The sequence below is a fragment of the Photinus pyralis genome, unplaced genomic scaffold (genome assembly GCF_008802855.1).
Source record: "Photinus pyralis isolate 1611_PpyrPB1 unplaced genomic scaffold, Ppyr1.3 Ppyr1.4_LG10, whole genome shotgun sequence".
Classification (NCBI taxonomy): Eukaryota; Metazoa; Arthropoda; class Insecta; order Coleoptera; family Lampyridae; genus Photinus; species Photinus pyralis.
In genome coordinates this window covers 1,602,698-1,626,389 of record NW_022170250.1, presented here as the reverse complement: position 1 = coordinate 1,626,389, position 23,692 = coordinate 1,602,698, and the positions used below count along the sequence as shown (strand labels likewise).

The 23,692-nt window shown below is 41.8% G+C and overlaps 3 protein-coding genes across 7 annotated transcripts in view; 2 read left to right on the top strand and 1 right to left on the bottom strand.

Annotated features, from left to right (window-relative positions):
- The window catches only part of LOC116161553 (homeobox protein cut-like), a 96,535-nt gene extending 85,906 nt beyond the window's left edge, over positions 1-10,629 (top strand). For 3 of the 5 annotated variants that reach the window (XM_031474941.1, XM_031474937.1, XM_031474939.1), the window contains 4 exons: positions 6,218-6,545; positions 6,595-7,457; positions 7,513-7,928; positions 7,980-10,629. In XM_031474941.1, coding sequence (XP_031330801.1) covers positions 6,218-6,545; positions 6,595-7,457; positions 7,513-7,928; positions 7,980-9,248 — 2,876 coding nt within the window. In that variant the 3' untranslated portion in view covers positions 9,249-10,629. The remainder of the gene's footprint in view (positions 1-6,217; positions 6,546-6,594; positions 7,458-7,512; positions 7,929-7,979) is intronic. The other 2 variants (XM_031474938.1, XM_031474942.1) reach the window with 1 other exon arrangement.
- Positions 10,630-14,138: 3,509 nt separating this feature from the next.
- LOC116161415 lies at positions 14,139-15,747 on the bottom strand. Its single transcript, XM_031474751.1, has 7 exons — positions 15,735-15,747; positions 15,593-15,662; positions 15,335-15,540; positions 15,179-15,286; positions 15,014-15,129; positions 14,503-14,913; positions 14,139-14,279 (listed from the first exon to the last, which is right to left on the bottom strand). The coding sequence occupies exons 1-7, from the start codon at positions 15,745-15,747 to the stop codon at positions 14,139-14,141; spliced, it is 1,065 nt and encodes a 354-aa protein (XP_031330611.1).
- Positions 15,748-17,598: 1,851 nt separating this feature from the next.
- LOC116161414 (sodium-coupled neutral amino acid transporter 9 homolog) lies at positions 17,599-19,762 on the top strand. The gene is made up of 9 exons (XM_031474750.1): positions 17,599-17,613; positions 17,751-17,824; positions 18,108-18,265; positions 18,312-18,479; positions 18,527-18,745; positions 18,793-18,989; positions 19,039-19,143; positions 19,192-19,445; positions 19,496-19,762. Exons 1-9 carry the CDS (start codon positions 17,599-17,601, stop codon positions 19,668-19,670), a joined length of 1,365 nt encoding a protein of 454 aa, XP_031330610.1. The 3' UTR covers positions 19,671-19,762.
- The last annotated feature ends 3,930 nt before the right edge of the window (positions 19,763-23,692 follow it).

The following is a 23,692-nucleotide window of genomic DNA, read 5'->3' as shown; positions in this document are numbered from 1 at the left end:
AAGCCTTTTTGAGTTTGAGTTTTCCTTTTTTTAATCATACAATGGTATCACTTTGTGTGATTTTTGGAATTCCTTTCCTGAACCGCTTTCACCTTGGACTGGGACCTTTGAAAAATCTCCGTTTAGCAACAAATTGGCGCCACACGGTAACCAGGCAAACGTGTAATTTGAAATTGTGATTTTTTAGAAATCCTTGATAAATTGAACGTTGCGGGTAATTAGGCAATTCATGAGACTAATTACGTTTGAGAAAATCAAACAATCGTTCGGTAATTACAAAATCCATATCCGAAGTTATAAAAATATTTTAATTAAATACAAGGTAATGAGAATGGAAAAATAGTTTTTTTTGCAACGCGATGGTTCATTTGAATCCAATTGCTCATTTCCGTCCAGATTTGGACGAATCGAAACTAGTCACATTAAGCGAGTGATGCAAAAATGACAGCATTTTAACCCAAATATTCGCAATTTCGAAGCAATTACATTGTTAAAGTACTCCCACGAATTTCAAAATGACTCCTTCCTTAAACACATTAATTTATGCTAACAAACATATAAATCTACTTAATCTATTTCTATTTTTCGCTTTGCTCTAAATCCCCGTTTTATTTCGAGTAAAAATGAGCCGATTTGGAATTAATTATCAAACGATAGTAATGGCGGACGATCCTCGCGAGGGAAATAGGTCAGACATTCAAAAGGACTCGCATAATGTATTAAAACAGCAACTAATTACAAAAAAGATTTACATAGCGCAAAGGGCGGTGTCCTTTTTAGCATTACCTATTGTCGACGGGAGGGAAAAAGGCGAAATTATTTCCATGGACTTCCGTATGCAATCTTTTACTCGCGAAACTGTAGAAATTTAATATAAGCCAAGTTTCTCCAACCAAACAAGGGAGGTTTTTGTTTTGTTTTGTTTTGTTGCCGATTATATAAGCCAACTCGGGCGGCGTAAAGGCCTTCCGAACGTCAAAATAATTCGCTCGGAAATTTGCCTCCCAAATCGGACACGTCTGTCAAGTGCATCGCGGACGTTTACATCAAAAAAAGCGATCGACGCAATTGAATGAAGCCGAAGAGAAAATGACAACGCAATGTTTTCATTAAACCTCGTGCCGGTCGCGAAAATAGTGGGCGATAATTAAAAATACCACGAAAAAAGGTGGGCGGGGGAGGTAATCGCGCCAATCACGCGCACTTTGTCAAGAAACTGCAAAAGTCTTCGGACTTTTTCACTGATTACACCGATTTGTACCGGTGGAATGAAATATTGAGTCACACTACAGGAAACCCAATCGCGGACTTTCTATAAATCGAGCAGACCATAAAAATTAGGCGCGTTTTTCACACTTAGGGTAAAATTTTGAGTACTAAATCGCAGGAAAAATTGCATCACGTCAACTCAGATCTCAATTATGGATTTTTTATGAATGAAACAGCGAATTATAACAATCTTTAGTTTTTTTATGAAATAATGTTTTCTTATAACCCCGTTTGGCACCCTTGAAATAAAATTTTGAGACCCCCTCCGTGATATATGCCCCCTTGTTCACACGTTGTGGTCAATCAATACTAGAAATCATAAAACACTGTAAGTGCAGTTATAGATTTGAATAAGGGGCATATACCACCGGGGGGGCTGGGGGTATGGGCATACCCCCAGCCAAAAGAGGGTAGTTTTATAAACTACATTTGGAGCAGTTCAAGTTTCTTTCCCAAACTAAATTTAACCGCAGGCATTCTACTTTATCGACAACAAACTCAAAATTAAAACTACGCTCTTTTGGCTGGGGGGTATCCCATACCCCCCAGAGGTGTATGCCCCTTATTCACAATCACAATGTATAGTATTATGCTAAATCAATAGTAGAACTCATAAACAGTGTTAAGTGTAGTTATAGACTTAAATAAGAGGCATACACCACCGGGGGGTCGGGGGGGTATGGAATACCCCCCAGCCAAAAGAGGGTGGTTTTATAAACTACATTTGGAGCAGTTCAAGTTTCTTTCCCAAATTAAATTTAACCGCAGACATTCCACTTTGTGGACGACAAACTCAAAATTAAAACTACGCTCTTTGCTGGGGGGTATTCCATACCCCCCAGACCCCCCGGTGGTATATGCCCCCTTATTCACAATAAAAATCGATAGCATTATGCTAGATCAATAGTAGAACTCAAACACTGTAAGTGCAGTTATTGATTTAAATAAGAGGCATACACCACCGGGGGGTCTGGGGGGTATGGAATACCCCCCTCCCGCCAAAAGAGGGTAGTTTTATAAACTACATTTGGAGCAGTTCAAGTTTTTTTCCCAAATTAAATTTAACCGCAGACATTCCACTTTGTGGACAACAAACTCAAAATTAAAACTACGCTCTTTGCTGGGGGGTATTCCATACCCCCCCAGACCCCCCGGTGATATATGCCCCCTTGTTCACAATAAAAATCGATAGCATTATGCTAGATCAATAGTAGAACTCAAACACTATAAGTGCAGTTATAGATTTAAATAAGAGGCATACACCACCGGGGGGTCGGGGGGGTATGGAATACCCCCCAGCAAAAAGAGGGTGGTTTTATAAACTACATTTGGAGCAGTTCAAGTTTCTTTCCCAAATTAAATTTAACCGCAGACATTCCACTTTGTGGACGACAAACTCAAAATTAAAACTACGCTCTTTGCTGGGGGGTATTCCATACCCCCCAGACCCCCCGGTGGTATATGCCCCCTTATTCACAATAAAAATCGATAGCATTATGCTAGATCAATAGTAGAACTCAAACACTGTAAGTGCAGTTATTGATTTAAATAAGAGGCATACACCACCGGGGGGTCTGGGGGGTATGGAATACCCCCCTCCCGCCAAAAGAGGGTAGTTTTATAAACTACATTTGGAGCAGTTCAAGTTTTTTTCCCAAATTAAATTTAACCGCAGACATTCCACTTTGTGGACAACAAACTCAAAATTAAAACTACGCTCTTTGCTGGGGGGTATTCCATACCCCCCCAGACCCCCCGGTGATATATGCCCCCTTGTTCACAATAAAAATCGATAGCATTATGCTAGATCAATAGTAGAACTCAAACACTATAAGTGCAGTTATAGATTTAAATAAGAGGCATACACCACCGGGGGGTCGGGGGGGTATGGAATACCCCCCAGCAAAAAGAGGGTGGTTTTATAAACTACATTTGGAGCAGTTCAAGTTTCTTTCCCAAATTAAATTTAACCGCAGACATTCCACTTTGTGGACGACAAACTCAAAATTAAAACTACGCTCTTTGCTGGGGGGTATTCCATACCCCCCAGACCCCCCGGTGGTATATGCCCCCTTATTCACAATAAAAATCGATAGCATTATGCTAGATCAATAGTAGAACTCAAACACTGTAAGTGCAGTTATTGATTTAAATAAGAGGCATACACCACCGGGGGGTCTGGGGGGTATGGAATACCCCCCAGCCAGAAGAGGGTAGTTTTATAAACTACATTTGGAGCAGTTAAGTTTCTTTCCCAAACTAAATTTAACCGCAGACATTCTACTTTATCGACAACAAACTCGTAAATAAAACTACGCTCTTTTGCCTGGGGGGTATTCCATACCCCCCAGACCCCCCGGTGGTGTATGCTCCTTATTCACAATAAAAATGTATAGCATTATGCTAAATCAATAGTAGAACTCGTAAACGGTGTAAGTGCAGTTATAGACTTAAATAAGAGGCATACACCACCGGGGGGTATGGAATACCCCCCAGCCAAAAGAGGGTGGTTTCATAAACTACATTTGGAACAGTTCAAGTTTCTTTCCCAAATTAAATTTAACCACAGACATTCCACTTTATCAACAAAATCTAAATTAAAACTACTCTCTTTTGGCTTGGGGGGGGGGGAGTATTTCATACCCCGGTGGTGTATGCTCCTTATTCACAATAAAAATGTATAGCATTATGCTAAATCAATAGTAGAACTCGTAAACGGTGTAAGTGCAGTTATAGACTTAAATAAGAGGCATACACCACCGGGGGGTATGGAATACCCCCCAGCCAAAAGAGGGTGGTTTCATAAACTACATTTGGAACAGTTCAAGTTTCTTTCCCAAATTAAATTTAACCACAGACATTCCACTTTATCAACAAAATCTAAATTAAAACTACTCTCTTTTGGCTTGGGGGGGGGGGAGTATTTCATACCCCCGGTGGTATATGCCTACTTATTCACAATAAAAATGTATAACATTGTGCTAAAGCAATAGTAGAACTCATAAACACTGTAAGTGCACTTATAGATTAAGAGGCATACACCACCGGGGGGTCCATACCCCCCAGCCAAAAGAGGCTAGTTTTATAAACTACATTTGGAGCAGTTCAAGTTTCTTTCCCAAACTAAATTTAACCGCAGACATTCCACTTTATCGACAACAAACTCATAAATAAAACTACGCTCTTTTGACTGGGGGGTTTTCCATTTAATCTCACTTTGGCCGGCCGGCTGGCTGGATAGCAGCAAACAGACGCTCGTAGAACAACACGCTTGCAAAAAAAAACGAGGAGTGTACGTGTACGTACCGCGGCCGTTTAACCAACAATTTTAGGGACGAGGCTACATCTGAGTACCTTCAATTTTTTGCTATCATCTTCTACAGTTTTGGTCCGATTATTTTCAAATGGGTGTCGTCGGAAAGATCTTGTAAAAGCGCGCACGGAATTTTGTTTTTTTCCTAGGGGCGAAATCAGCCACCTTTAGCAAGGCTCACTTCGAGGGGTAGTCCAAAAGTTTCTTAACACACGAATCGCGGTCTCTCTCGTGTCTGAAGCTATTGAGAAGTGCCCCAAAAATTGATTACTATTTTGTGGAATGTATTGGGGGAAGTGGGTACTGACAAAAGGCCTCGACGAGTTGGAAATTTTGCGTTTTCAAACACAGTGAAATTGATCTAAAAAATGAGACGCAGTACACACTTGCGAAATGCTACTTTTCGTCAGAAATTCGGCCCTGATGCCACAGAAGCGCATAAAAAATGCGAATTATTTAACTAAAACTAAATAGAGCGTCACTTCTGCTAGAAAATAGATTGGATCCATCACATGTAAGTATAACAAAGCAATAAAAATACAAAACCCGCTATCGAATGTTCACACAATATTATTATTCAGATTCTTAAAATAAACTTTTTTTTAATTTTCCCCCACGTCGTCGCCCATAGCAAAATCCGCAATCGCGCGAGCGGGACAACGTGCCGCACGTACCGGAAAAGCATTCGCAATGACAAAAGATATCGCGTGTTAAGTATTGCATGTGTAAAAACAGCGTAAACTTTTTTATAATTCTAACTGTGATAGGAATCGAACTTTTCACGAAAAGCTACACGGTTTATTACGTCCGTACAACGCAGGGCTTTTTTCGCGACTACAACCCTTACCAGCAGCCCTATTAATATTGCCTATCATTATCTGCATTTCGATCGGCTCCAATCGATAATTAGCATGTAGGTACATGGAACGTTGGGGGGGCGGAAAAGAAAAAAAAAACCCGATCGCTCTTTGACTTTCGATAGAAATTCATAATCGCGATTTCCTAATTGTCGAACTTCCTTCCTCTCCATTCAATGATGATTCAATTTATTCATGTAGTTTTATACATTGTGGCCAACCAGTTACATCCGCGATATTAAAATGTGCCACGACTTCCATTATTATCAATTTCGAACCCTCTGTAAAAATAGTATAAATAAATCGGTTTTGGATTAGATCCAAATGACTCATTTCGATCTTTTGTGTATTTAAGACAGTCATGAGCGTATCGTTTTTACAAGTTTCCAATGCCGAGACAATTTGGCAGTGAATACAATTTTCGAATGTTATTGAATATTGTCAAACAATACAATTTAAGCTGAAATACGATTATACTTATAAAGATGTGCACGATCTTGGCAAGCTTTCGCCGATTTCTGTTTGCCAGGTCAATACTTGCCGCATTATTTATGTTTTTCTTAAGTTATGGAGTTGATTACCGTGAATTAGCGACAACGGACGTTTAGTGTACGTTTAATGGACGTTCACGCTTATACGTCCATCGGACGTACACTGAACGGAAACACACAGTACACAATTGCACGTCTTGTAGAATTGCCTTGTTGTATTATTTGTGTATATAAACAACTGAAATACAAGAGTAATATTAAGAGAGTTCCTTCATTGGTCCTTACAGACAGTTTTTCCTCAGGCAAAGAAACGGGGATACCGAATTTCGGACGTCCCGAAAGTGACCTGACCGACGAAAGAATAGCACATATCCTAAACGAGGCGTCGCACATCCAAATGAAAACGCCGTGCGAGGACAGCCACAGCAACGAGGACTCGAAATCGCCGCACGGGCAGTGTTCCAGTCCGTTCTCGCGCGAACTGCAGAAGCAGAAGCTGAAGAAGTACGAAAACGACGATATTCCGCAGGAGAAGGTGGTGAAGATCTACCAGGAGGAGCTAGCGAAGCTGATGGGAAAACGGATCGAGGACTTTCGACGGGACCCGTTTCCTGGGTGAGTTTGTCGTCGCCGATTCGATGTGGCTTACTAAACTCATTTGCAGTATGTTTTTTCCGCACCTGTTTAGCGGGGCTTCCATGGATCGGACGCAGGAGGAGATCCGCATGGCGCTCGACGCTTACCATCGGGAGCTGGCGAAACTGAACCAGTGCCAGAACCCGGCCCAGATGACAAACTTGGGTCTTCTGGCCTTGCAGCAGCAGGCCCTCGTGCATCATCACAACCCTTCCGTAAACGGTGGCGCACAAGACTTATCTCTTCCAAAAGACAAACCAAAGATGGTCAACGGTATCGAAGACAAAGAAAAAGACTGTGACGATAGTGTAAAACATTCGGGTAGTGCGTTTAGTTTAGTTCGACCGAAAATTGAACCGGGAACGCAATCGCAAACGACGAGCTCGACCGCTTCTAGTCCCCTAAGTAACAGTATTTTACCTCCGGCAATGACCCCAACGGACGATTTTGCAACGTCGGCAGCTGCAAGTCCCCTGCAACGAATGGCTTCCATAACAAACTCCCTCATATCGCAACCTCCGAGTCACCAACACCACCCTACGAGTCAGCGACCACTAAAAGCAGTTCTTCCCCCGATCACCCAGCAACAGTTCGACATGTACAACAACCTGAACACGGAGGACATCGTCAAAAAGGTCAAGGAACAACTGAGCCAATACTCCATAAGCCAGCGGCTTTTCGGCGAAAACGTGCTCGGATTGTCGCAAGGGTCCGTCAGCGATCTTTTGGCGCGACCGAAACCGTGGCACATGCTCACACAGAAAGGACGCGAGCCCTTCATCCGCATGAAGATGTTCCTGGAGGACGACAACGCCGTGCACAAGCTAGTGGCGAGCCAGTACAAAATCGCCCCCGAGAAACTGATGCGAACCGGCGGCTACGGAGGCACACGTAAGTACCCCCAACTTTTTCTTCGACCCTTTCAGCTAACCCCTAAAATCAACAGCGTGCGGCACGCCTCTGGGCAAGCCGATGCCGCCGACGCAAAAGATGCTGAGCGAAGCGGCCGGTTTCCTGAACAAAATGCAAGAGAACCAGAACCTCCTACCGCCGTCCCTCCAGATGGTTTCGCCCCAAAGCCAAATGCCGCCAGGTCACGGGCAACCCATGCTGTTAACACCTCCGGGAATACCTCCGCAGCACACCATCAGCCTGCAACAGTCCGATCACCACATGAAGAAGTCGAGCCCGCATGGCATTCCACACTCGCCGCTATCCCAGCACCAGAATAATCTGCGCAACTTAAACCCGCACATATCACCGAGCGTCTACGAGATGGCGGCGCTAACGCAAGACCTGGACACGCAGGTGATTACCACCAAGATCAAGGAGGCGCTTTTGGCCAACAACATCGGACAAAAGGTACGGGCGCGCGTGATTGACGACGCCCGTAACTCAATGAGTCTGTTACAGATCTTCGGCGAGGCGGTCTTGGGGCTGTCGCAAGGATCGGTGAGTGAGCTTCTTTCCAAGCCGAAGCCTTGGCATATGCTGAGCATTAAAGGTCGGGAGCCGTTCATTCGCATGCAACTGTGGCTGAACGACACGCACAACATCGAGAGGCTGCAGCTGCTGAAGAACGAGCGTCGCGAGGCGAACAAGCGACGGCGGTCCACCGGGGCCGGCGCTCACGACAACAGTTCGGACACGTCCTCCAACGACACCTCCGAATTTTACCATTCCAATTCTCCTGGCCCCGGTCCACCATCCGCGAAGAAGCAGCGCGTTCTCTTCTCCGAGGAGCAGAAGGAGGCGCTACGATTGGCGTTCGCGCTCGATCCCTACCCGAACGTTGCCACAATCGAGTTCCTGGCGACCGAGTTGGGACTTTCAAGCAGGACCATAACGAACTGGTTCCACAATCATCGGATGCGCTTGAAACAGCAGGCGCCGCACGGAATGCCGACCGATGTTCCGCCCCGAGACCAAAGCGGCAATCAGGCGCCGTTCGATCCTGTCCAGTTTAGGCTGTTATTAAACCAAAGACTACTAGAGTTATCAAAGGAACGGATGGGCCTCAGCGGAATACCCCTCCCCTACCCGCCCTACCTCTCGACCAATCCGAACCTGGCCGCGCTCATCGGCCGAGGCCTGCTGCCCTCGGGCGACATGGACCTCTCCATGCTCGGCAGCGTCGTCAAGGAGCAGATGAGCGGGCTCGACCTGTCGATGACCTCCCTGAAGCGCGAGCCGGACGACTTCGAGGACGACGTCGAGAGCAACGTCGGATCGGAGGACTCGAACATGTCGGGCAGCCTGCACGGCGGCGACGTCAAGCACGAGCCCAAGGAGACGCCTCTGGCGCAGATCGCGCGATCGTCCAGGCGGAAACCGGCGGCGCCCCAGTGGGTCAACCCCGAGTGGCAGGACGAGAAGGAGAAGCAGTCGTCGGCGGGCAACGAGGTCATCATAAACGGCGTGTGCGTAATGCAGACGGAGGACTACGGCCGAAGGAGCTCGGAGGAGACGGTGCGCGTCGAACCCACCCCCGTTATGGATAGGTTCGAGGACGACCAAAGTGACACCTCCTCGGTCAATAACGACAATGATAATGACGCGCGCGTCGAACACTGTGAGAAAGACAACGAGGAGGATAATAAAAATAGTGAGTTCGATAACGTGCACGACGATAGTGACAAACCGATTAAACACGAAAACGAAGACGAACGGTGGGATTATTGAAAAAAAAGGTAAATCGAATTAGTCCGGTCCTGGTAATGAACAGTTTTTCTATCGGGAATGCATGTGGTTGTTTCCAGTTGTTGTATAACAAAAATTAAAAAGTGCAATCAGAACGTAAAAATTACCCCAAGTTATTTATTGTGATTTAAATAGTATATTATTCAGTTTTTTGTTAATATTAAGGTTTTGACCGTTTTTATTCTTTTTTTTTCCTATTTATGTAGTTATATATAAGACTGTTACCATATTATAAAAAAAGAAGTACTATTAGCCACTTATAATCAAAAAAATGGCTACTTGCAAAGCAAAATGTTTGAAACAATGTGATACTGCTTATTATTCTATCGTTTTATCCAATTACGTGCTTTCCAAATAAAAAAGGCCAAATTGCAATTAGTTTTTAAGATCTATTTCTCTGTCGTCGATTATTTCTGATATTTATGAATATATTTAGGTGTTTTATTAGCGTTTTTAGTTTTTTTGTACATAAACGGGTTAAGAAATCCGCTAGGATAAAAGTTAGTTTTTAAAGTTATTAGACCAGCAGGATTACCATTTATTGTTATATATTGCCATTAAAAAAATGAATATTTTTGTTATATTAATCAGTTTTTTTTCTTCTAGTCTTCAAAAGATGGGCATAATTTACTTTCTTAGCCGCTGTGGCCAGTAAGTCACACGAAATGTAATTTTTGATCTGTGTTCTTAGTAGATCTCATCGATTCGTATTAGGTAACAATTCATTTCTCAGATTGAAACGTATTAGATATTAAAATATACAAAGCATATCGATAGGCGTATGAACAAATTTTGTAAAATTACTAATCCACCCATACCAAAAGATTTGTTTTTTTTTATATAATGTACGGTAGCACAAATCATCCAAAAAAAGAATCTTTAATATAGTGCAATATTTTAACATTACAACTTTATAATTCGTATATTTTTGGCAATATGTGAAAAGTATGAAATTAATGTAATTCTTCCATTTGCGTCATATTCAATGTACACACATTGCAATATAAAAAACATGATACGTAAACTCTTACTGTGGGAGTTATTAGAAAATATGTATAGATGCACATTTTTAAAAATTACATGTAGCATTACTTAGTCAGGTTTTATTTGTTGTAGACAAAAGTGTTTATATTCTTTTAAAAATGGAGTAAAGCGAACTTTCGAAACGCGAGCATTGTCACTTTCGAAAGCTCGCTTTACGGTTATTATTGTATAGTTTTATAAAATAGTGTCGGAATATTTTACTTAGATCATAGATCTGATCATTTCACAGTTGTAAATATTTATAATCATATCATTATCTCCTTTTAAAGTTTCTAAATTAAATATTCTCTGTATTTAAAATATAATGTGTCCCATTTAATCGCATCATCAGTCATCGATCACTGTACAACAGAAGGCAAAAAGTGAAACGTTCCAAAAATTGCCCACGACGAAAAATAAACAAATTAAAAAGTGAGTACATGTTTAATTGAAGCGCGAGATGAAGCGGCGCATTTATTCTATAGAAGGTAAGTATACCGATACAAAACCTGGCCGAGTCAGTTCACGCCTCCCCCTCCTGAACCTCTCATTCGGTAAGTTAAAAAAAATAAAGAGCCTTCCAATCACTTGAGAAGACGGCCGACTTGCGGTTGCTTAGTCGCCTCTTACGACACGCAGTGCCCTCTGCGGTAGGAATATTCTGTTCCGCGTCTACAGGCCAATTACAAGACAAAAAAAGAACTGAAAAGCTACACCTACTATCGCCCGCGGTAAAAGACGAAACGTGTTCGGATAATAAGAATGCGATGCGCATTTTGCAAAGATCTTGGTCACTTAAAAGAAGAGTGTAAGAAACTTAAGGGCTAGGAGCAACAAACATGCACCAAAGAGTCAGAGACCGGTGGATTTGCAGTAAACTGGAGCTGCCAAACCTAAAATTGTATGCTATGGATATGTTGCGCACCAGAGGCAGTTAGGCTAAAAGTGATTTATTAATATTTTGTAGAAAAAGTGCTAATTATTGTTCCAAGAGCGTTTTCCGAACACACATCAATTGATAAACGCAAGGTCAACACCTACCGGGCAGTTTATATAAAGAAGCTGGAAATTTCCTCAGTTTACGCGCACGTTAACGATGTATTATGACGTCATCATTAAGTATGTTTACATAGAATCATGCAATCAATGCCAGAGAATACGTATGTAGGCAGCCATACAGGCAGTGCTGCATTGACCAAGTGGAAAAAAAATGTTTCGGTACTCATTTTCAAAAACAAACAATCTCTCACTAAATCGTCCGACGTCCAAGGTCAAATACTCAATTAAGACTTCCAAAAGTACACCTATCGCTTTTACAAAATTGTCCTTCCTATATAGGCATCAAAATCTTCAATCATCTGCCTGACTACATAACATCTAAGCAATCATTAACCAAATTAAACGCAGCCTGAAATTATGGTTAAAATCACAGGAATTTTACCCATTAAAAGAGTTCCATAGCTTTCATGATATACGTCTTTCGCTATAAAAACCGATGCACGTCATTGATTTATGAATCAATTTCAGACAAGTTTTCTATAGATTTCGCACACTTGTTTTTTTTGTACATGTTGCAGTGTTGCAGCATATGTCTGAAATTGATACACAAATCAATGACGTGCAACGGTTTCTATAGCGAAAGACGTATACCAATCCTTAGTTCACATTTCATCATCCATATTATTTCTATTTCTATTCACATAATTAAGAAGGAAAAAAAATTATTATTTTTTAGTGACTGTATAAACCCTCTATTTTCTTCCCGACACCTGTAACAGGTTTCTTCTGTTTATTTTATAATTTTATTTATACTGTTAGTTTATTGGGTTGTACAGAAGTAGGGAATAAATCATTATTATTATTATTTGCAACAAGATGGACAAAAAAATCATTTCAATTGTTTTCGTAATAACAACGTCCGCAAATTTGTATTTAGTCCATAACTTTTGATTGAGAGGTCTGATCGAAAAAGTACGAATCGTTTTGGATTCTACGCACCAAAATTAGTGAGAAAAAGTGTTTTGCCGAGAAATTTTGGAGCAGTCGATTTTTGGTAAAAAAGGAAGGTAAATAACTGCCTTTTTTGAGGCCGGAAAAAAAATTTTCCGAGATCGACGGAAAAAATCAATTTTTCTGTATGAGTTTGTCCGTAGAAATCCATAATTTCAAAACAGTTCCAAATTTGGACTATAGAATCAAAAGTACAGCCCTCTTGAACTTATATATATATATTATATAAATTATCGCACAGTACCAGGCGATATTAGGGAAACCTTCTTTGGGAGAAAAACCCTCACATAGGTCACACAAATACACGAACTAAATTAACAAAGACAACAAAAGCAAAAGAAAATCCAGAAGACATTTCAAATTGTGTAATAATAAAAATTAGATTGCGAGTTCCAGATGTAACTGCATCAATGGCTCGTTGCCTCATGTCCAAATAATTTTCTCGCCAATGTGTCGGTTATGTGTGCAAATTCCTCATATATTTTCGACGGGATCGAAAACGCAATGCTAGGGAGGCTATCGTAGTACCGCATGTCCATATTCTAATGCCATCTCATCAGTAGCATACCGTTTTGAAGGTTTAATTCTGAAATAATAAATGTTTAGTCTCGAAACTAAAAGTGGTATTACTATGCTGCACGGAATTTAAACAAACCTTGCAATAATCTCCAGCAATTCCACTATAAATAATGGAAACTCAACATTTTTATGCAGTAGCCATGTCTGTAGTTGTGCTTTATTATTCCAGGAAGAATTAGGCAAGTTTTCCAGAAGGCTACTGTCAGCATATTTTTTACATACGCATCTAAAAAATAGACTCTTGATACTGCAATATTGAGTAACTCCAGTTCAGAATCGCTGCTTGTGTGAAACCATCAACATCGCTAACGGGTTTCTACATTACCTACCTTGCTTTTTTAGGACTTACCCGATTTAGAACTAACGAATTTTTTTACCGGATAAGGTAGCAAAACGTGATAAAATAATGGAAACAGTAGCCAAAGGCAAATATGTCGCGATGAAAATGTAAACTACGACAATTTCGATTGACAGGTAACCTGAAAACAAAAAAAAACCTTTTCCTTAAAGGTTTTTGATTTTATTTTATATTATATACACTCATAAACATGTACTTCCAACGTTTACCGTGATTTATTTATTTTGTTAATACGTTGGCATTACAATATTCCCCAAAAACCGAATCACAAGTTACATTGTTTATATTGTTTACATGTAACCTATAACGTTTGCATCATAAAGTATTACCAGCATTTATTGATTTGAGGATATAATTCAGGTATTTAAAAACATACTTTTATTCAAATAAGTACATTATAACAATGATCATAGCGAAAGGACGGAAAATGTAATACAAAAGCATTAAGTAAGTACGTACATGGAAATATTTGCCAACAATGGCACTCAATTACATTGACGAGAAGTCACTTTGTACTAGTTTAATCGAAAGCTGCTACATAAATATATGCACTTCTCGACAACACCTACTGATTATTGGCCCCCATTTACCTTAAGATTTAGGAATAAACTATTTACAAACATAACAGCGTTAGACAATGTAAAAAAAATCATAAATAATAGGCAGTGAATCCTAACACTTGGGAGGCTGCCATGCGCAAATTTAAAAAAAAACATGGTACAAATTCAGACTTGCTAAATGGCCCTCGATCAACGTTTTAAAATGCAACTGGGACCGGGGTAGAGTAACTTATACATAGTGATTGGGTAACGTAACCTTTACAAAGACAATTCGAGCACTCAAAGCCCATTGGTTAGTGTAAATATCACAATTAATTTATAGTAAATACGGACGTGTCGCCGCTAGAGCTGCGTTGTAATGACGGATTTGCGGATGATCGTCTCGCTTGAGGTGACCGGGGACGAGACGACCTCGGGGGAGACGAGCCAAGGCGATAGCTTACTCAGCGATGGCAGCGGGCTGGAAGTTTTCGTCATACTCTCCTACAAATACACAGTTAACGAGAGTTCCAAACGAAATCCCGCCGTCGTATTTAAAAGATTACAGTAGTGCTCGTTTTCCCAACCAAATTGATGCATAAAACAGTTTTGAATGCGCGCTATCCTGATTTTGGTAAGAAAACTCCACTAGCGGTAACTGTAACATTTTAAATACAACAATTCCGCGAAGCTCAAGCGTCGATAACCCCCCAAGCGAACGACCCACCTGCCTGATCGGAGATCCGTCGACTTCACTGTGCGCCATCTTCTCGGCGTCCTCATTCCTAAAGGGGTTGCTGGAAAGAAACGGATTGGAAGAGTGGAACGGGTTAAAATTACTGTGGTTCTCGATAATAAAATTAATAAAAGGGTTGGAATCGGTCGGCGACTTTTTGTCGTCTAACGAGTTGAAATTGGAATCGGTGGCGTCCCGCTCGAGGCTGATCAAGCTTAGCGGACTCTTTTTCGGTTCGGGCGTGCCCAGGATGCGCTTCTCCAGTTTGCCCTCGTCGGAATTGCTAAAGAACGTCACCGTAACGGGGGTGGCGCAACGAGTCTGACTTTTAACGTCGTGCGTTTCGCCCTTGGTGAGGTTCTCAGTCGGGCCGGTCACCGATAGAGTCAACTTGTCGCCGCCCTGTGATGGGTAAGGGAAGGGGAGGGAGAAATAAAACGTAACGTTATAAAAATAATGCGACACGAGCCAACGAAACAAAAAGCGACAAAAAGATACGTACAACGGCAACAAAAGTGGCGGCGTTAAGTGAGTTTAGGTTAGCTTCGTCGTTTTGCGCGGCGGAGACGAACATCTGGTTGGTCAGTTTGGAAGCGTTAAGTTCCTCTTCGGCCTTAGCTGTAACCCAAGCGTGCTAACAGAGAAACGCGTCGTCAGTGATACGCACCTTTCAGTATGTTACACTTTAAGTTGGGCGGTATCGGACGAGAGGAATTGCCCGAAGGTTTGCTAATGTTGTTAGGAATCTCGGCGGGTAAGGGTTTAGCGTCAGCGTCTACGAAATCTACTTACACGTGTGAGAGAGACGAAAGCACCTACGTACCATCTTTGTTCACATTGCTGACCGCCTCGTTAGGATCGTCCTTCTGAAAACCGCTCAGCGTTTCCTTCGCCAAGCTCTTCAGTAGGTAATCGAGCTGACTGTCGGCGAGCGAAGCGGTTGGACTAATGGAAGGCGGTCCCAGTGTTGGCGATATCGGTTTGTTCTTCTTCAGTGTTCCATTTTTGCTGGGGGGCGATAAAATGGGACTACAAGGGGGTCAAAATTGTACTCCTCGAGAATTGCGAATGGGTAACAGACCTGTAAGTTGAGCTGCCGCCGATTGACGCTTTACCAAAGGAACCTTTGCCGACGCTTTCCGATTCAGATCCTGGAAAGAAATCCAGTTCTACAATTTAACTGTGCTCAACCCCATTCCGCCCTATCACCACATAGTTCCCACTAACCGCGTCCATCTCCTTCTACCCTCTGTCGGGTCCGTTAACTTGGCCCCCCCACTGAGAGATTTCATAGTCGTATTATTTTGAAATGAATGCGCTCGTTATGCGCTCCTATGCGCCACCGATAATAACTCTTGCGCCATTATCGTTTTTTAGAAATCCGAAAAAAACATTTGGGGGGGCCAAGTGAACGTAGCCCCCACCCCAGTACGTATTTTGTCCCTTGTAACTAGGTCACCTGATACATTTGGTTATGCGCTCAATTGCGCCACTTGAATTAAAGCTAGCGCCATTACGGTTAAGCCGTGACAAATTTTCAGAAAGTGGGGGGGGCCAACTTAACGTTTTTAAAAGTTACTTTTTTTTTACATCTTTTCATACGAAATTGTACTCTCAGGTATGCGCTGAAATGCGCCGTAAAAAGATATCTTTGCGCCATTATTGTTTTTTGGTTATCCTTAAATATATTTGGGGGGGCCAAGTGAACGGAATCCCCCATAACGCATTTTGCTACCGGTATTTGTGCCACTTGATACATCTGGTTATGAGCTTAATTGCGCCACTTGAATTAAAACTAGCGCCAATACGGTTAAGCCATAAAAAATTTTTAAAAAGTGGAGGGTCTAACTTAGCGTTTTCAAAAGTTATTTCCGGAAGTGCGTCCATTTTGAAAATATTTTACATCGTTTCGGCCTTCGGAGTAACTCCTAAATACAAATTTTTAAAAACCTACCTATTTTACTTTCTCAGAATCGTTTAACTAAAGCTCCCAAAAAAACACCCTGTATAGTATATTACGGTGCATTTTAGCGCATGATGAAAGGTACGATGTAGTAGAAAAAACATGTTAAAAAACGTAACTTTTGAAAACGTTAAGTTAGCCCCCTCCACTTTTTAAAAATTTTTTATGGCTTAACCGTAATGGCGCTAGCTTTAATTCAAGTGGCGCAATTGAGCGCATAACCAAATGTATCAGGTGACCTAGTTACAAGGGACAAAAGGCGCATTCATTTCAAAATAATACGATTATCAAATCTCTCAGTGGGGGGGCCAAGTTAACGGACCCCGAATTGAGCCATTTAACCCAGTTTGGAACCCATTTTTGAGCTCCAACTGTAAAAAAAACCTTTATTCGTCCATAGTGGTGTACAACTTGCACCGGCTCACTTTCAATTGACTACTTCACTTCTGTTGACTTTTTCAAAAATCACTTTTTTGATATACAGATTTAAAAACTGGGCTTATTCGCCATATTGTGCCGCTGGAGAAAATTCTTGAGTTGGAAAATAAAAAATATCGAAAAACCTGGGTAGTTAGACCGCTTTGCCTTTCTTTAAAACAAAATTCTATTGGCGCAAGTTATGCGCTATTTTGTAGAAAATATTGTACTACTTTCGCACAGCACCAATTTTTTGATTGGTAAGCAAAAAGTGCAAGTTATTTGCTTTTGGAGTTAAATTATGCATCTTCAGGAAACATTAAACAAATTCCGAAATTTTTATTTATACAGTGTGTTTCAAATTTTTATGTAATATTAAGAGATTTTGACGTCCGTAGAAGCTAAAGCGAAAATTAAACTAGTTACGTTGCTTTGGGAATTACGTTTTTAAGATGGCTCCCATATTTCTATGTATACAGTGTGTTTAATCTATTTTGTATGTATAGTATGATACGCAATTCTTGGAAATCCATAGAAGCTAAAGCCAATACTAAATTTTGCTTTTTATCTGGATGAATCGAGCGTGGGAATTAGCCCTTTTACTGAGCTTTTACTAAATTTTTTACTATACAGTGTGTTTAAAGTGTGGAATATGATATGCAATTTTGAGAAATTTGGACATCCTGTATCCGTAACACCTAAAAGCTATGTCGGCCACTGGGGTTAGTGTTTCAAATTTGCTTATCTCTACAGGATATTATGCAAGTTTTAAAAAGTGGACATCCAGTAACAATAATCAATATTACAACGATCAAAAGTCGAAGTAATTAAACAGCCAATTGTTTTCTTGTTATTACAGATCCAAACAAAGGACCCCAACGACTATGTCGACATCGAGATGGTGCCAAAAACACAAGGTTCACTAGTAACAGTGTAAGTAAACGTAATTTCGACTCCCAACCACCAAAAATTATCATTTTATCATTCTTCTGATGACTATTATCAAGATCACCTATGCCATGGTGTGCTCTGGTAATGTTAATATAAATGCAATTAGGCGCATCAAATTGGAATGTTATCGAAACATATATTTATTTATTCGCTATATTGACCGATGAACAATTTGTGTACTTGGCCTTTCACACAGCGATAAAGACGCGCTGACTTAAAATCGTCCACTATTTCATCATCCAAAAATTGTGGCTTTTCTTTGTAGATTCGCGATATGGAACACGATAATGGGAACGTCGCTATTAGCCATGCCGTGGGGAATGGAAAGGGCCGGCCTCTTTCCGGGAATTTTGGTCAATATCGTCGTCGCCGCCCTTTGCCTCTACACCTGCTATCTAATTTTGCGCATTAACGAGGACCACGGTAAATTCCCAACGATTTGGATATTGGGTTAACGCGTAATTTCCAGGCGTCAATGGTCACCAGAACGAAGTGAGCGATCTCGCTCGAATTTTGCTGGGGAAGTGGGCCGAGTTCATTGCGAGGATCTTCTCGCTGATCGTCCTGATTGGTTCCAACATAGTGTACTGGGTGCTGATGTCAAACTTTTTGTACCACTCTGTACGTGTTCTATACGGTAGGTCACACAGGGATAGTGGGCCAAAGCTAACGCTCGCGGTGTAGGTTACCTCTTGTCAATTAACGGGCTGCCAACCAACTCAACTGTGATATGTCCAAAGAATTCGAGCAATGTGACAGTGGTGGACCCTTTGGACAGCAAAGCGGAGGGTTTCGATCGAATATGGGACATCTACAGTACCACCCCCGTGATTCTGGCAGTGCTCATGTTTCCACTGCTAAATTTCAAAAGCCCCACCTTTTTTACCAAGTTTAATAGTTTAGGTAAGGGTTTCTGAGCTAACCCACGCGTTCTACAACCTTCGCCTTAGGTACCCTAAGCGTAATGTACCTCTTAATATTCGTCGCGGTCAAATCGAGCACGTGGGGCATCAACATGGACAGTTGGGTGATCGAGTTCAACATCAAATCCACCTTCTGCGCACTGAGTGGAATGCTATCTCTAAGCTACTTCATACACAACATCATCATTTCCATTATGCGAAGCAACAGAAATCCGAAGAACAACGTAAGCGGCCCCCAAGAACGTCCACCTCAGCCTTAACTTTTGTTTTCAGAATAGAGACCTGAGCATCGCCTTCCTCTTGGTCACCTTCACCTACATGTTCATCGGTGTCGTCTTCTACATCTGCTTCCCGCTGGCGAAGGATTGCATTGAAGACGTGAGTAACCGCCGGCGTCCTCTCGGATAATCTCCCGTTTCCTTGCAGAACATCCTTAACAACTTCGAGAAGTTCGACACCATGACGATTGTGGCACGTCTACTCCTGCTCTTCCAACTGTTCACCGTGTTTCCCTTAATCTCCTTCATGCTCAGAACGGATGTCTTCAAGAACATTAACTTGTACACGAACAACCTCGCCTACGAGTTCTCCTACCGGAAGGTCGTCGCGGTGAATATTGTCATTGTGACCATTTGCATCCTGTTCGCCTGTTTCCTACCCAAAATTGGCACGCTGATACGGTAAGTCATCGCACTGCACACCGAAGTGGTTGTCCAAGACCGACTTACAGGTACACCGGCGCGTTGAGCGGCTTGGTCTACATATTCTTCCTCCCGAGTCTGATGAAGATAGCATCACTGATGAAGAAAGAGAAGCTCACGTTCGTTAAGCTAACGGTTTACGTTTTAATTGTGATTTTTGGATTTTTGAACCTTATTTCACAATTCTTTATTATTGACAAGTGATCCTTTCCCAAGTCTTAGTATAGTTTTTGTATTATTTATTTTAAATTATTATTAAGGGCAATTGTATAATAAACGAATCATGGAGCGCTTCACTCTAATACCGTGGAAAGCTGTCCTCTTTCCGTTCTTCCTCATCTACCTCTGCAGGAGCAGAAGCGAAACGAGACACGAACAGCAGAACAATAAGGCAATCCAAGAGCGAAAGAGAGAGAAGGAAGAAAACGGAAGAGAAACTGAGAAAATCAGAAGAGAAACTGAAAAGCAGTGTAAGAGGGCAGACAAGTAAAAGAACAAATTAGCAGAAAGAGCAGAACATTTTCTGTGGAGTGGTAGAGGAAAGCATAAGAGAAAGCAGCGGAAACGGCAAACGAAAATCAGAGGGGGGGTACCTGAAGGGCAGAACAAGTATAATCGGTGAAATGAAAACATAGCAAAACATCAACCAGAGGGCTAAGGAGCTCCAAAGAGTACAGGAAAAGCGCCATGTGAACAGTAGAGGAGGAGAGGGAAGCGCACAGCACAGAAAGAGACAAAATAGAGTGCTGAGATGAGTAGAAAATAGTCTATTAAAGGGGGCTGGGAAAAATAGAAGCTTAGTGGAGGAACAGAATAATTGCAGTGGAGGGGTAGCAAGCAAAAAACAGCTGACTGTTTCCGAGATGTGGTGGATGGAGGGAAAGAATAAATATCGCAGGCGAACAATTGAAGGAAGAAAGAGGAAGGGAAGATAACGAGAGGGACCGAAACACATAACCCCAAAACAATTATTAGATGAGAAGCAGAGAAAAAACGGAGATAATCGGAGGAGGAAATAAGCAAAATCTAAAGTCGCAAGGAAACCTTGGAGAAGCAGAAGAGGAGAAGAAATAGAAAGTACAAAAAAATCAAAATAAGAGCATAAAAGAAGTGAAAAGAAGAGGAGTGCGAAAAAAATAAAAGAAAAACAAAAATGCAAAAAAATCAGGATAGACGGAAAAAGAATGGAAAAAAGGAACCAAGGGAGGAGTCAAAAGGCGAGGAGAGAAGCAGAAGAAAAGTAAAGGCACGGGGACGCAAGGAAGCAGTACAAATTAATTAGTGTTCAAGGAAAAGAAGAGCGACAAACGAACAGGGGAGGGAAGATGATAAAAAAAAGCAGAGGCAAGGATACTAGAAAACCAATATAAAAAGAGAGGAAAGTCGAATTGAGAATTGAGGAAAAGAGGAAGTAGAACATCAATGAATGGAGGCGGAAAGGGTCAAAGTAGGGACACGGGAATTGAAAAAGAAAAGCAGATTAAAAGCAGAAAGTGACCGAAGGACCAAGGGGGAAGGAAATCAGAAGAACAACGTGAAAAAAAGGAATATGCAGAAAAAGAACAAAGGAAAGGAAGTGAGAAGAACGGATGACGAGAAAATCAGGAGCGAAGGAAAAGAAATGGAACAAAAAGATGAAACGAACATGGTCAAAAATGGGGCAAACTGGGGAAGGACATGAACAGCAGGCGATAGGGGTAGAAAAGTTAAAAAGGAGGTGCAGAGAAGCCGAAGTTGCGCAAGCGACTAGAGACGAGACACAAAAATAGGCGCCAAGGAAACTCGGAGGCATGAAGAACGCTCAAACAACTTTTGGGAGAGGCGCGAAAGAAGTAGACTAGAAGTAGGTGTTAAAAAGGCTTGGAGGAAGAACAATCGTTGGAGGGTGAAGAGGAAAAGACTCGACAGAATCCCAAAAGAGACGTGGGAAACTATAGAATAAGGAAGATCGAAGGAGGTGTGACGAAGACTCGAAAGATCGAGAGGTGATGAAGGAAGGTCGAAAGAGGCGAGAAGATGCTTCAGGGCGATAAAAGATCGAAGAAGATGAAAAGAATTCTTGAATGAAGCATAGAGGAAGGCTCGAAGGAAGCATGAAAAAATCTCCAAGGAAGAGTGAGAAAACACGGAAAGTTGTGACTAAAAAAGGACGCGAATAGGGCTTCAAGAAAACTTGAAGGATGCACTAATGAGGCTCGAAAGTCCAAGGTAGTGTGCTGAAGGGCCGATTTAGGTGTGAAGAAGGAATAGCGAAAAACAGCTCGAAGGAGGAAAGAAGAAAGCTATAAAGAAATTTGAAAGCGTGAAGAAATTTCGCAAGAAGTACTAAAGAAGGAGTCCTGAAAAGTTTGGTAAATAATCTGAGTCAAACAAAACAGTGCGAAGAAGGATCAGTGCAAGGGAGGAGATAGCGCAAAGCAAATTCAAAGGAGCTAAGAGAAATGTTCGAAGGGGGCGTGAAGAAATTTTGAGAGAGGTGTGAAGAGGAAGTTGATCGAAAAAGAGTGGAAGGAAGTTTGAAGGAATGTGGAAGGATATGTGAAGCAGGATCAAAGTAGGCGTAAAGAAGGCGCGAAGAAAGAGCAGAGGGAAGCGAGAGGGAGACTTGAAGGAAACTCGAAGGAAGAGTGAACAAGTGCAGGAGGGGACGTGGAAAGGGCTTGAAAGAAGCGTGAATAAACCTTAAAGGAAAAGTGAGGAAGGCTAGGGGAAGACCGAAGAAGTACCACAGGAGAAAAAATAATCGAAAAGCGAGAAAGGGAATGGCATAAGTCAAGCCTATAGAAAACCGGGGGATAGGCTGAGAAGGTGGTAGAGTAGCAAAAGAACGAGAAACAAGAAGAAATCACATCAGGAAACCGAATAATAGGCAAAGAAAAGCAAAAGAAGTGCAGGGAAATGACGTAATTTGCAGGGAAAGCTTGAGGAAGGACACGGAAGGGGACGCAGAAGGAGAGTAAGCATAAAATAAGAGCAGAAAAGAAATAAAAGAGTACAAAGAAAATCAGAAGGCGAAAAAAAATCAGGACAGAGAAGAACAAATAGAAACAAGAAAGGCATCAAAAAGTAAGGAAAAAGGAGAAGAAGGGGTAAGGCATGTAGTAGCAAGGGAGCAGTGAAAATAAAGCAATTTTAAAGCAAAAGAAGTGCAAGGAGAGAAAATGAGAATAAAAAATAAAGAAAAAGAAACGAGGATGGGAAAGAGAGGGCGGGACAAATTGGGCGACAAGATCAAAGGATCGAGGAGAACATAAAAAAACAGTTGCGGTAGCAGAGGTACAGTGGTGAAAGAACAGACTAAAAGAGAAAGAAACCAAAGGAGCAAGGGAAAAGTGAAGCAGAGGAACAACGGGAGAAGAAGGAAATGTAGAAAAAAAAAGTTAGTAACGAAAGGGAGAGAAGACAGAGATGGAACAAATGTGAAAAGGATGAAACGAACCTGATCAAAAATGGGGCAAAAGTAATAGTAGGGAAGGACATGAACAGCGTGACTAAGGAGCGGAGAATTAGCAAGCGAACAGAGAAGGAAAATAAAGAGGCACAAAGGTTTCAAAAGCAGAGGAAGTGAGAAAGAGTGTGTGAAACTTGGGAGCAAAGGAGAGAAAAGGCTAAGTAACTGAAAAGGCCGAACGGATCCCGGAGATCGACAGAGCAAAGTAAAGGAAGGTCAAAGGTAACGAATAAGCAAAGAACAAACTAGCAGAAAAAGAATTGCAAAGCAAATCATACAAAAGCAGTGCAGCGCAGTATCGCAAACGAGTGGAGCAGAAGAATAGTAGGGAGAGTAGACTAGGCAAAGACGGCAAGGGTTGGTGAGGGAGGGACATAGGAGAGTATAGAACAAAAATAATAAAAGGAGAAAAAATAGGAAGGACCGAAGAAGAATGGATGGAAGGCAAAGGAAAAATTCGAAACGAGACAAGGAAGCGAGCTCAAGGGGGGACGGGTAAGCAAGGTAGAAGTGAAGAACAGAGGAAGAACTGAGTGAGAATAAGCATAAGGTCAGCAGTGAAGGAGAAGATGAACGAGAGAGCAAAGTAGCAGACAGCAGAAGAAGCGCAAAGTCAAGTCAAAGTCAAGTGGTCAAGGAGCGAAGCAGAAATGAGAAGAAGTAGAAGCACAGGAAGTGCGCCAGAATTCAAAGGAGGGACAGAGGAAGAACGGAGGAACGGGTGGAGGAGTGTATCAAAATGGAGGAAAAGGCTGGGAAGGCGGCAGGGCAGCAA